Raw genomic sequence first — 13,531 nt, forward strand, 5'->3', positions numbered from 1 at the left:
CATTCATATTACAAATATTTGCTTAGCATCTGACTAACTTTAGTGTCTATACTTCTACTTTTCTCTGGCCAGTGTTTTCAGAAATCCTTTACCTATGACCAAGTTTCATAAAGTGACACTTTAACTTTCTGCAAACATTTGGTTTGCTACTCAGCTTTGACTAGCTAACATAATCAGTTTGACACGATCCATTCCACAGGTGGGGTTGATTATATTGCATTATTTATAATTTAGCTCACAACCTCAGATAGTGAATTAAAATAACATTCTCAAAATTATTCCCAACAATCATCTAAATACATATTTGTTTTTACTGCCATAGCAAATATTTTTTTGAAACCAGAAAGAAGTCCCCTTTCATAGCATAGACAAGCTAATAATTTGAAGCGGAAACAATTCATTTGTACAAACTGTAAGTTTTCCTCATAATTTTCATAACGAAAACTGAGAAAGTGTTAGTCATCCTTGGCTGAGCTATACTCAATTGTACATCTTTTCTAAATATAATAAAACAACAAACAACCTTAAAGTACATTATTATTGATTAGACATGATTTCTTAAAGCGGTTTTTATCATCTAACTTTGGAGCTTCCAGACAATAATGAGTCACCAAAAAGCTATCATTGATTTATACTGCACATTAGCACATCAGGTTTGGCCCAAGAACTCTGTGGGTCCAGAAGGAAAAAGAAAGACGATTACAAGTGAGCCGTGGCAGAAATACTCTGAAAACGCCTATCTGTATTCACGGTAAGCAATTAGGTCTAATGCGAGGATAATGAACATTCAGGTTCATTTTATTCCAAGGAACTGTTTCTGTTCTTGAAGCTCCGTGTAGAAAGAGTCCTTAGGGTTAGAATACTATTGTGGGTGATAAAATTTTGCTTGGCCTTTGGGCATATAAGGTGAACATTTTACAACCAAAGTTTACAACTATAGATAACACAGCATCTGACCAATGTCAACACACTTGGCGTTTAAGGCTAATCTACATTGGAAAAACAATCATCTCCAGGATGAAGATCAAAAATCTTAACACAGTGTCACCTGTCTGAGTTGCTAGAAAAGATTTATTTAAAAATCGATCCATAGGATGTGTTTTCACATTTGTCAGTTTCTTTCCACTTGCGCGCTAGAGGGAGGCACTTTAAGAGTTATTAACTGTCATTCTAGGAATAAAAGACACTGAGTTTCAGCAGTGATTGGTAAATAGGGCAGGGAATTAAAATGAAATTGGATTAAAAAGAAAGTAAAAAAAATCACTGAATTAGAAAATTTCACCAAATCTTGTAGATCATCAATTTCTGATTTGAATAACTTCATTCTTAAACAACAACAACAACAACAACAACAACAAAAACCTAGTAGTTATCACCCACCCATGCCCAAATAAGTGAATATACTACAGCTTCTGATGTTAAGGTATCATGGTTTTGCTGTTTGGGCTTGTAAGGGATTTTAAATATTGACAAGTACTTTGAGTTATGTTTCGAGTAAAATTTCAAAATGTTGTATTATGCATAGGTTCCAAAGTGTCAGAAAAACCGAAAAGTCGAATAAAACATATTAGAAGAGCTTAGGAAACCGTATAAAAATAAAAGGCTAAAAAAACCACTCCGTTTTAAACGTGTAAAAATAAATCGAATTGGTTCGCGGGACTCGAATGACTTTTTTTTTTTTTCCTTTAGATAGTTGGTATGTACTGAACCCGGCACAACACCAAGTAGGTCCTGGTACACACTAAGGAATATCCAACCAGGTAAATACATCAGGGTGATGAGGCCCATGAAATTGAGTGGGTAGTGAGAATAGTCCCAGGAGCAAGCGCCGCACGAGCGGAGGCCCAGGCCCCGGCACAGCTCCCACGCGTAGAGGAAGGTCACGTAGACGGGCACCGCTTCCAGGTGCTCCAGCCGCGGCTCCAGTGCAGGTGGAAGTAGAGTTTCTCCACCACGAAGCTGCAGCTGCCCTACAGAAAGGAGGACCAGAGCGACGTGTGGCCGCTGGTCGGCCCGTCTGCCTGCCCAAGAAAGTGAAGAGGATCTCATCCCAAAAGCCGTGCGTTCCGAAGAAGAGAAAGCGGAGCGGGTCCGGCAGCCCCCGAGCGGGGCTCCCCGACGCCCCCGGTGCCTCGGCGGTCGTCGCCGGCCACCTGCGCCCGGAGCGGCGGGGGCGCGCGCGGCCAAGGCTGGGGCCGCTGCTCGGGCGGCCCCGGTGCCGCAGGCGCAGGAAGCGCTTCGGGAGCACTGGGCCGCGGGAGAGCGCCAGCACGTCCTGCAGTCCCGCAGCCCCAGCGCAGCGGCCCCGCACCGCCGCGCCCGGTCCGCCGCGCAGGCCGAGCCGCAGCGCCTGGCCGCCGGGGTCTGCAGCGCCACGCGGGCCGACGGGGAGGCCGGAGAACTGAAGACGGAGGCGCTGGGGCAGCGCGGCCGGCAGGCAGACCTTCTCCGGGGCGAAGCGGGTGAGCGAGTGCAGCAGGCGGCGGCGGGCGAGGAGAACCCCAGCCTGCGGAGGTCCGGGCTGCGAGCGAGGCGTCCCGGGCATCCCGTGCGTCCCGTACTAGCAGAGTCGCTCCAGGCGGGCAGCGCGGCGCCGGCGGCCGGCGCTTCAGCAGTGGACAGCGGCTCCGGGCGGCTGGCGGCAGCCTCGCGCCCCCGCCCGCCCGCCCCTCCGCGCCCGCATCGCCGCGTGCGTGGAGCTGCGGGGCTGCGCCGCCGAGGCCCCCGGGGGAGCGCAGGGAGCTCCGTCCCGGCCGCGGCCCGATGGCAGCCGGAGCCCTAGAGTCCGGGAGACGCGCGGCCGCCCAGCCCGCGGAGACCCCCGCGCAGCGCCCCCCCCCCCCCCGCGCCCTGCCCTCCGGCCCGGGTGGGTGCAGCCGGAGCCCTAGTGTCCGGGAGACGCGCGGCCGCCCAGCTCGCGGAGCCCCCCCGCGCAGCCCCCCCCCCCCCGCGCCCTGCCCTCCGGCCCGCGTGGGTGCAGCCGGAGCCCTAGTGTCCGGGAGACGCGCGGCCGCCCAGCTCGCGGAGCCCCCCCGCGCAGCACCCTTCCCCCCGCGCCCTGCCCTCCGGCCCGGGTGGGTGCAGCCGGCCGCGCCCGCGCTCCCTCCGCGCGGCCCACGGAGGAGTGGAGGCGAGGACCGCTGCGAACCCCGTCGCCGCCGCCGCTCCGCCCCGCCGCCTCTGCCGCCCGCTCCTGAAGGGGAGAGCGAGCAGTGACGCCCTTCCCGGCCTCCCCGTGCTCCCCTCCGGCTCGCCCTCTCCCGCCTTCGCCGGGCCCCCCTCCCGCTCCGCCCTCCACGCAGAGGCCCGCGGGGTCCCGGCGAGGAAGCCCGGCCGCGCCTCTCCGCCCTCCTCCTGGGACGGCGTCGGCGGGGGAGGCAGGAGCGGAGAAACCCCCACCAGGGGTGACCCGAGCTGCGCCGGCTGCGCGGGGGCCCGGCACTCCCGGGAGCGCGGAACCAGGGCCGGGCCCGCTGGCGAGGCGGAGGGCCTCGCGCCACACGCCAGAGGCCGGGCCGGGCCCAGGCTGCGGTGCTGTGTATTTAATGTTCTGATTCAAAGCCGGCCGTGTCCCAGGCACGAAGAATAAACACGAGACTCCGTGCCGCACCCCAGCATCCGAAATGTCCCCTGGTTCACTTTTTCACTCTCTCTCCCCGACAAGCCTGTTTTCCTAGGTTAGTCTGCCAGGGGCCAAGACAGAGATTCAAAGCTCCCCACCCCCCACCTCCCACCCCCGAATTATGAAATGATCTGAGGCCAGTTGGGTTGGACGTTGCTCTGGCTGCCGCGGAGGCTCTTGTCAAGAATAGCACCCTTGAGGGGTCCGTGGGTGGCTCAGCGGTTTGGCGCCTGCCTTCAGCCCAGGGCATGATCCTGGGGTCCCGGGATCGAGTCCTGCGTCGGGCTCCCTGCATGGAGCCTGCTTCTCCTCTGCCTGTGTCTCTGCCTCTTACACCCCAGTGCTGCTTTTTCTCCTTGCAGAACTAGATCATCCCAGAGATGAAGACTGAGAGTGAGATTTTTTAATTAATTAATTAATTAATCTATTTAAGGTAAAATGAGAGAATCTAGAACTTTGGTGTGTTGGGGGCTGCGCTTCTTTTTAAGATTATATTTATTCATGAGAGACAGACAGAGGGGCAGAGACACAGGCAGAGGGAGAAGCAGGCTCCATGCAGGGAGCCTGACGTGGGACTCGATCCCAGGTCTCCAGGATCACGCCCTGGGCTGAAGGCAGCACTAAACTGCTGAGCCACCGGAGCTGCCCTATTATAAACTTTCTTAAAGATGCAAGGAAAACCTTGAAAGATCTAATTTGGTAGTTCAGACTAGTTCATCTCAGGGAATGTAGGAAAATCTTTTGGATTAAACACAAAAATTGGTATCTTCTATTTCTGTATTTTTAGCCTCCACACTTAACAAAATTTCAATTTTGTGTACCATACATGTCTTATGAATTATATTGGTATAATAAGACATGTATAAAATTTATGCATGTATAGTACATGCATGTTCTAAACACGCTAATTTTTTAAAATTAGGGAATGTATAATAAAAAGCTTGTGTCTCACCACTGCTGTCAATGTATTGCTCTGCTAAGTGGGGAGTGGGTTAGATTACTAAAAATCTCAATGTTCTAGGTCCTTTTTTTGAATCTGTTTCTCATTTATTCCGGGAGAAGTAATGCAAAATAGAAATTAACAGTTATAAGTCTGGGGATCCCTGGGTGGCGCAGCGGTTTGGCGCCTGCCTTTGGCCCAGGGCGTGATCCTGGAGACCCAGGATCGAATCCCACATCGGGCTCCCGGTGCATGGAGCCTGCTTCTCCCTCTGCCTGTGTCTCTGCCTCTCTCTCTCTCTGTAACTATCATAAATAAATAAAAATTAAAAAAAAAAATAACAGTTATAAGTCCGTAGCAGAAAAAGCAGCTATTACCTGTTATTCTATATTTCTTTTTATATTTTTGTTGTGGCGTCGCCTTAGTTATGCCACTTCAAAATGTATGAAACACTAACTTTTTTAAAAAGTAGACCAAAAGGATAAAAGGAAAAGTTTTTAAAAAGGCATGAAACAAGGGGCAAGGAAGCTATTCATTATATAACTTGCTATTATTAATTATTTACACTCATTGCCTCATTTTAAAAAAAGTGAATATCTTCTACCATTCTGAAAAGCTAGCCCACCAATGATACCAATCTTTGTTTCTGCCTTATCTTCACATTGTTCTTTTGTTTTAAACACTTCATTGCTGGGTTTCCAAATGGAAAACTGAAGCACGGCTTTGCTGATCCATGATGATTTTATAATTTACAATGGTTGCATCAGAATCTCCATGATCATAAAATGCTTAAAAGCATTTCTGTGTTGGTCTTGACTACTACAAACATTAGGTTGCAAAGATCCACCTGTTTTAAAGCAGCAACTTGCTGGGAGTTGGTGGTCATAAGGGTGAGGGGAATTTAAAAATAGGAAACAGGAATCTGCAATAAAATAACATGAGTTGAGACTCCCTAGGTTAGAAAGTAGCCATTCAAAGGATGTTTTGAAGCATTGTTCTTCCATGGAAAAGACAGTCTTCTTTGTCCTCAGAAGCTGTGAAGCTGTCTCAGTAACCACCTGTAGAGATGTAACAATTCTGGACTGGCCAGGTTGAGCTGTGTAGCTAGTGTGACCAGGGAGAGATCTGCTAATTAGGAGAAGGGTCCTCTGGAGGATTATGATAATCTTCAGTGAGTTGTTGTCTAGTGAATATGGGGTCATGGTTATAGTCTTTTATATGTGCGGAATGCCTGAGACCTTTCATTGCACACCAGAAGAACAAAGGAAAGTGAGGGGAGAGTACAGCATTTAGAAGAAAGCTTAAGGGAATTTCACTAGGGTAAAGCATGAATGTAATGACAGAAGAAAACAGTAAAAGGCAGCAGCCACATTAACACTAGATATAAAAACTTTCTTATTATAGATCAAATTATACCCATACACCCCCCTCCTATATACTATAATCATCAAACTAAGAACACCCGCTCCAAGGCTTGCAATTGCTGAATGCTAGCTCCCTAAAAATACTACCAAAACAGCCTGTTGCTAAGGCAAAACTGAGTTTGTTGCTTACCATGGTAAGTAAGCTTTCTTCCTTGGCAAAGTTTTAATAGCATCTTGGAGCAGGAAGGACAATGTTGGACTATTTAAGTGGTTTTGGGGTTTGAGTTTAAAATGGGTCTTTCAATACAAGGGCTTGATTAGAATTAGCTAATGATTATGATAAACTAGTTTTGGATTGGTGGACATAAGATGAGTGTCTTGAGGTGAGTGTTTCAAAAAGCATTGAGAATCGATAAACATTTATCTCTCTGCTCCAGAGCTTCCTAGAATAAAAAAGTTGTGTTGATGAAGACAATAGAAGTCATGTTAATGAAGACAGCCAAACAATAATGTCATGGCCACGTAGACAATAAGCTTTAGAGATGTCTGATCTTGGATTCACACAATCGGATAGTGAGGACCAGTTTGGAATCTGAGGAGAATAATTTGAGTAAGGACAGGTAAAGGTAACAAAGAAGCAAGGCTGACATTGAGTTTAGCTAAAATGATGCTCATCCTTAGTGTGTGTGGAGGGCAGGGGAAGGGAGAGAGAGATTGATTGACAGTTCCATAAAAACAGCCGTGTAAAATATTTGTCTGCATATGTCTACAGTTTCATTTACTTTACCTATACTCTTCTTTTTCTTTTTAAAAAATTTTATTTATTTATTTGACAGAGATAAAAAAAAGAGAGAGAGAGAGAGGGAGTGAGAGCACAAGTGGGGGTGGGGGTGGTGGGTAGCAGGAGAGAGAGAAGCAGGGTCCGCATGGAGCAGGGAGCCTGATGTGGAGCTCCATCCCAGGGTCCCTGAGCCGGAGGCAGACACTTAACTGACTGAGCCACCGAGGCGCCCTAAGGAACAGATTTTGAATAAATTCTTTAAATTCACAACACTTAAAGAAAAACCAAAAGAGCACCAAGCTATTTTGGAAAATCTTGCTTAAAATTTTCACTTTGAGCAATATTCAAATCAGAAACATTCCCTTTGTGCAATTTCTGCCTGCCTGCCAGTGACTCACCTTCAGTGCGCAAGGAGAGGATTTCCCCTCCCTAGTTAATTCCATTATGTTTTCAGAGGAAGGAGTTTATTTTGAATAAAACTACTTGGTTGAGGTTTATGGGTGAGAGGTCATCACTGTCAATGGATACTACTTAATGCGCACCTACATGTCAGCTGTGCACTTCACATAGATTTTTTTTTTTTTAATTTCCATCTATTTATGATAGTCACAGAGAGAGAGAGAGAGAGAGAGGCAGAGACACAGGCAGAGGGAGAAGCAGGCTCCATGCTCCGGGAGCCCGATGTGGGATTCGATCCCGGGTCTCCAAGATCGCGCCCTGGGCCAAAGGCAGGCGCCAAACCGCTGCGCTACCCAGGGATCCCGCACTTCACATAGATTATCAGTAATTCCTACAACGTTCTCTTATTTTTTTGAACAGATATTGAAACTGGGGCTCAGAAAAGTTATTGCTCAAGGTCTTAGCTAATAAGTCCAATGCCAACAATGAAGTCATTTCTACTTGACATCACAGCTCATTTGCCACACACTGTGTTGTCTCTTATGTTCTTGTATTAAAGCCACCTTGAATGAGTTGAAGTTGCAGATTTAATAAAAAAGATCATTCTGTTTATAGTTCTAATGGGCTTTCCTTTAAGAATCCCTAACCCCTCCCCAGCTACTCCATCCCTTTGGCTATCATTTTAATCATTAACCTATGCAATCTTTCACATCCTTTTGTTGTTACTGTTCAGTACACTTATTTATTGTGCTGCACTTTCCCCCTTCTGCGTTTCATGACAAATTAGTAATGGCTCTTTATTTGTACAAATGGGGCTGTCTGGAAGGGCTTGCTGTTTGGTGTGGAATAGAAGATAGAGCTCAGATAATAGGAAAATAAGTATGGAATGCAAATGTATTCCTGTGTGCTGTTGGGACATGTCTCTAGATATCGAAGTTCAGCAAAATCAGCAAAATCACACCCTGCTATTCCAGTTAACACCTCTATTTGTGGCTAAAACCTAACCTAAAAACCTAGGAATGCTTCCGTGCAGAGACTTAACCAATAGATTTGCATGTGTTCATCTAGTTACCCAAGTCCACTCATTTTCTTGAAGATTTTACTTATTCATGAGAGACACAGAGAGAGAGACAGAGACAGAGACACAGGGAGAGGGAGAAGCATGTTCCACGCAGGGAGCCTGACGTGGGACTCGATCCCGGGTCCCCAGGATCACACCCCAGGCGGTAGGTGGCACTAAACCTCTGAGCCACCCGGGCTGCCACCCAAGTCCACTTGTATCTGGTCTCCAAAACCTAAGTACATATTATATTTCAGCATCTTCCGTATGAATCATACATGGCATTCTCATTCTAGAATGTACATGGGGCATTTCTCTCTTTCTAAGGTAGTAAAGGTAATATGTTTTATAGTTTAACACCTAGTTATGGTACTTCTTAATTTTTTTTCAGTCATTATCCATTTTGTCCTCAATCTTGTGACAAACAGCTATTTTTCTAATTCATACTTAACAAGTAAAACAAAAATGCAACTTGGCAAAACTCACACGCTGATAATGGCAGAGTTGTTTCTCATTTAAAATCCAAAAATTCCTTCTTCCAGACTACACTCCCTATCTTACAAAATGTCTCCAGCCCACTGGAGGGTTCTAAGCATCCACCCTAGCTGTGTGAAACAAGCTTACTGATCAAGGCTCAGAAGAGAGGAGTTACTTTCACTTGAATTCCAGAAGGAAGTGAAGGAGGCCTGAGTCAGTCCTGTTGGCCAAGAGCCTGGATTTCTTAGGCCCTCTGTGGAGGATGCCGTTTCTAGAACTCACTATACTCATTGGCTTCCTTAGCTAAGTTGCTGGTTCTATCTCCTGCCACCTGGTGATTACTTAGTGGTTTTCTTCCTTTAACTGTAGTTATTTGGCCTGACCTGTGTGACTGTTTCTTCTGTGAATGGTCATGTTGGTGACATATTGCTTTCCTCTGAGATTACGACTGCCACAACTCTTGCTTTAGAGAATATATATTTCTTATATTTATATCCTATATGAATTTTATTTATAATAACTAAATATAAATATATGTTTAAATATATTTTTCTTCGACACACAGTTATGGAACACTTATGTGCAATATTTTGTGCTATATCTTGGACATAAACAATGAATATAACAAAGTCTACTCCTCTTGAAGTTTCAAGTATAGCTTACTACAAAGGATATGCTTGTCTATTGAATGCATTGGAAATAAATATATGTAGAAAGTAAAAGAAGTACACATCCCCCGTGATACCACCACCCATAGATAACCACTGTTAATATTTTGGTATGTAGGCTTTCAACAATATTCTAGTATCACCAAAAAGAAGACTATATTATGCATTCCTTTTATAATTTATAATTGTTCTTGTCACTTATTGGTGATTAGGGAGCATCTTTTGATTTGATAATCTGCTACTTCATGGGTATGACGACAATAGATTCCTTTGTAGAGATATCCCATAATTTGTTTAGCCAATCCCCAATTTTTAGCTGGTTAGGTTGTTTCAAAAGTTTTGCTGCTATAAACTTTTATGCGACAAGCATTTCCTTAATTATCTTCTTCATGTAGCCATGTTTATTTACCTAGACCACATACCCTTAAAGTTTAAATAGAGAATCAAAGTTATATACATTTTAAGGCTTTGGCGCTCTCTCTCTTTCTCTTTCATATAAATAAAAACCTCAAAACAAAAAAAAGGAGACATACACAAAAAGGAGATCATTCAGCTTCTGTGGATTCTAATGTTGATTTAAATGAGCTATTGTTTGGACATTCTTGACCTTCATTGATTACATTGTATATAAATGAAATCTAGTAGTATTGATATGAACTAGTCGTGATAATAACCAGAGCGAAAAACTAACTGAGCTCCAAACAAGTTTTTCTTCCATCTCTTCATCCTTTCCTCTTGCTTAGGAAGTCTAGGGAGGAGAACACTTCCTTCTTTCTTACTACCAGTCTGCCTAAATCCTATCCTGAACCTCTTTCCTAGTAATCTTTTTGTAGAAAATTATGGTGCTGAAGGGCAGAAAGGAAGAAGAAAGGGGAAACATATGCGAATGTAGGGAGCAGTTGTGACTGTGTCTGGCCTTCCAACTGTTCCTTACTCTCACATACATGGCAGACATAATTATTGCTGCATGTTTTCCCATTAAGTCCAGAGTTTGCCTTGGAATCTCATTCAACAGAATGATACAAGAAGATATCATCAATCAACAGAAGTTGGCAAGAAAATGAATCATACATGGCATTCTCATTCTAGAATGTACATGGGGCATTTATCTCTTTCTGGGGTAAATTAGATATATGATAATTTGCATTTATATACATATGTTCTCATGTTTGGGGTAATTGTTTATTCTTTAAAAGTTCTCTTCCTGGTAAGCAAATCCTCACAGTAGGATTTTTTGAGATCAATTTCCTAGAACATTTAAAAAACTATTTATTTATTTCAGAGAGAGAGTATGAACAGGAAGAGGGTGCAGAGGGAGAAGGTAGAGGGAGAAGCAGGCTCCCTGCTCAGCAGAGATCCCAATGTCGGGCTCCATCTCAGGACCCTAGGATCATGACCAGAGCTGAAGGCAGACTCTTACTGGACTGAGCCACCCAGGTGTTCCCTTTCCTAGTACATTAATGTGTTATTCTTTGAGTTACACATGACTATTTTTTAATATTACATGACACGAGGTGAGTTCTTTTTTGTGTTTAAGGCTAAAAAAATCATTTTTTGGAGCCAGAATAAACAATTTGCAAATAAATAGGTTAGAATTTGTATGATATTCTTAAACTGAGTTTCAACAAAACTATTAGAATATTATTTATTTTATAGTAAGGATCTAGGCTCATTCAATACTGTTATATAGACACATTTTTTTTTTTTGCCTTTGCATAGTACTTTATAGTCTACAAAGTGCTCTCATGCTTGTTTTCTCATTGGTTCTCTGAAATAATGTGTGATAGGCAAGAAGTACCATTTATTGCTAGGGAAATTCCAAAATAGTAAATTGTATTTCAAAATAGGTTAAAATAACTCTTGGAGAGGCGGAGCCCAAGCCTAGGTCATTTTTTAATCTAGCTTTTATTTAATTTAAAAACAATTCACATTGTATGTGAACTATTCTTAGATAAAAAAAGAACTACTACTTTCTTATGGTCAATATTTATAAGATACAGAAAGTTATGCAGAGAAAATTTCCCTCTGACATTTGTCCTCCACCCACCCATTTTCCTTCTGGGGCAATATCATTAGGTTAGTGTTAGTTAGTTGGCTATCTATGCAGAGATATTCTATGCATATACTAGTGAATAGAAGTCTCCTCTACCATTTTTTATGCTGATGCTAATATACTATACGTTTTATTCTGTACCTTACTTGTTTCACCTATTAACTCTGCACATAAATCATTCCAGATCTATGCATAAAGAATTCATCTTCAATTTTTATTTGAAACAACTAAGTAGTGCATTGATTGAGTGATTCACTATTGATCAAACGAGGCCCTTACCAGTGAGGATTTAAATAGTTTAAAATCTTTCATCATGGTAAAAATGTTACAATATATACAAACATTCATGTTGTCTGTTTCATGTAGCCAACAGACTACATGAAAAGTTGTTCAACATCATTCATCTGGGAAATGCAAATCAAAACCATAATGAGATATCACCTTACATGTATCAGAATGGCTAAAATTAAAAAGACAAGAAAACAAGTGTTGATAAGGATGTGGATAAAAAGGAACACTTGTATACTGTTGGTGGGAATATAAACTGGGACAGCCACTGTGGAAAATAGTACAGAGCTTCCTCAAAAAATTAAGATGGAAATATCATACGATCCAATAATTCCACTATTAGATATTTACCCCAAAGGAAATGTAAACACTAATTTGAAAAGATATATATGCATCGCTATGTTTCCTGCAGCATTATTTACAATAGTCAAGATATGGAAGCAACCTAAGTGTCCATCAATAGGACACTTATCAAAAGATAAGAAAGAAGGAAGATATCACACACACACACACACACACACACACACACAGAGGAATATTATGCAGCCATAAAAAGGATAAGATCATGCCTTCAGAGACAAGAAGAATGGACCTAGCAGGTATTATGCTGAGTGAAATAAGGTAGACTGATAAAGACAAATACCATGGTTTCACTCACATGTGGAATCCAAAAGAAAACTACAAAAAAAGAATAAACAAACAAAAAAATGCAGAATCGGGACTATAAATACAAAGAACAAACTGATGGTTGACAGAGAGGAGGTGGGGGCGAGGTGCAGGGAGTGGGAGATACAGGTTTGCAGTTAGGGAATGAATAAGTCAGAGGAATAAAAGGCACAGCATAAGGAATATAGTCCATGATACTGCAATAGCCTTGTGTGGCAACCTGTCAGCCAAGTCCTCCGCGCTCTTCTTCGGGAACGCCTTCATCGTGTCAGCCATCCCCATCTGGCTGTATTGGCGAATATGGCATATGGATCTCATTCAGTTGGCCATGCTCTACAGTGTGATGACCCTCGTAAGCACTTAACCTGGTGGCTTTCGCATACAAAAACGTGAAATTTGTTCTCAAACACAAAGTAGCATAGAAGAGGGAGGATGCTGTTTCCAAAGAAGTGACTCGAAAACTCTCTGAAGCTGATAACAGAAAGATGTCTTGAAAGGAAAAAGATGAAAGAATTTTGTGGAAGAAGAATGAAGTTGCTGATTATGAAGCTACAACATTTTCCATCTTCTATAACAACACCCTATTCCTGGTCTTGGTCATTGTTGCCTCCTTCTTTATATTGAAGAACTTCAACCCAACGGTGAACTATATTTTGTCCATAAGTGCTTCATCAGGCCTCATCCCCTTCTGTCTACTGGCTCCAAGTAGACTGTACCGGCTTTGGCCCCTGGCTTTGTATCTATGGGTGGCCTGTGGTATATGGAAAAGTAACAGGGTGGTCAGAATGAGAGACACACAAGATGTTTATATAGTCTGCAGTTGGAGGGTTTGAAAAACCCAACAAAATGTAATTCAGTATTTGTTTATTGGCTCTTTTTTGACAGATTGTTGAAATTAAATGAATTTAAAGGAAAAAAATAGCAGTACTTGTGGTGAACATAGCATAATGTATAAACATTTTTAATCACTATGTTGTACACTTGAAACTAATGTGACAATGTGTGTCAGCTATACTCGGGTTTTTAAAATGCTACAATATAAAGGCCTTGAACACAAGTCATTTCAAGATGTGGGAGTAGATGACTTAAGGATGTAGGTGCAAAGCTTTTGGGTGAGAGGATGTATACCTTTGTAATTTTGATAGATATTGCCAAATTGTTCTCCTAAGAAATTGGATCAATTTTCACTCCTGCCAGCAATTATGAAAGGGTC

General features: G+C 43.3%; 1 protein-coding gene and 1 pseudogene across 1 annotated transcript; one reads left to right on the forward strand and one right to left on the reverse strand.

Annotated features, from left to right (window-relative positions):
• Positions 1-780: 780 nt before the first annotated feature.
• Positions 781-2,681, reverse strand: LOC144283047 (transmembrane protein 229A-like). Its single transcript, XM_077846671.1, has one exon. It carries the CDS (start codon positions 2,543-2,545, stop codon positions 1,742-1,744), a length of 804 nt encoding a protein of 267 aa, XP_077702797.1. The 5' UTR covers positions 2,546-2,681; the 3' UTR covers positions 781-1,741.
• A 9,839-nt stretch (positions 2,682-12,520) lies between these two features.
• Positions 12,521-13,175, forward strand: LOC144282815 (translocon-associated protein subunit gamma pseudogene; annotated as a pseudogene).
• Positions 13,176-13,531: the final 356 nt, after the last annotated feature.

The sequence above is a fragment of the Canis aureus genome, chromosome 14 (genome assembly GCF_053574225.1).
Source record: "Canis aureus isolate CA01 chromosome 14, VMU_Caureus_v.1.0, whole genome shotgun sequence".
NCBI lineage: Eukaryota > Metazoa > Chordata > Mammalia > Carnivora > Canidae > Canis > Canis aureus.

What these genes read in the sequence shown, in the direction of transcription:
- LOC144283047 (XM_077846671.1), bottom strand. Translation starts at nt 2,545, where the DNA reads ATGCCCGGGACGCCTCGCTCGCAGCCCGGACCTCCGCAGGCTGGGGTT.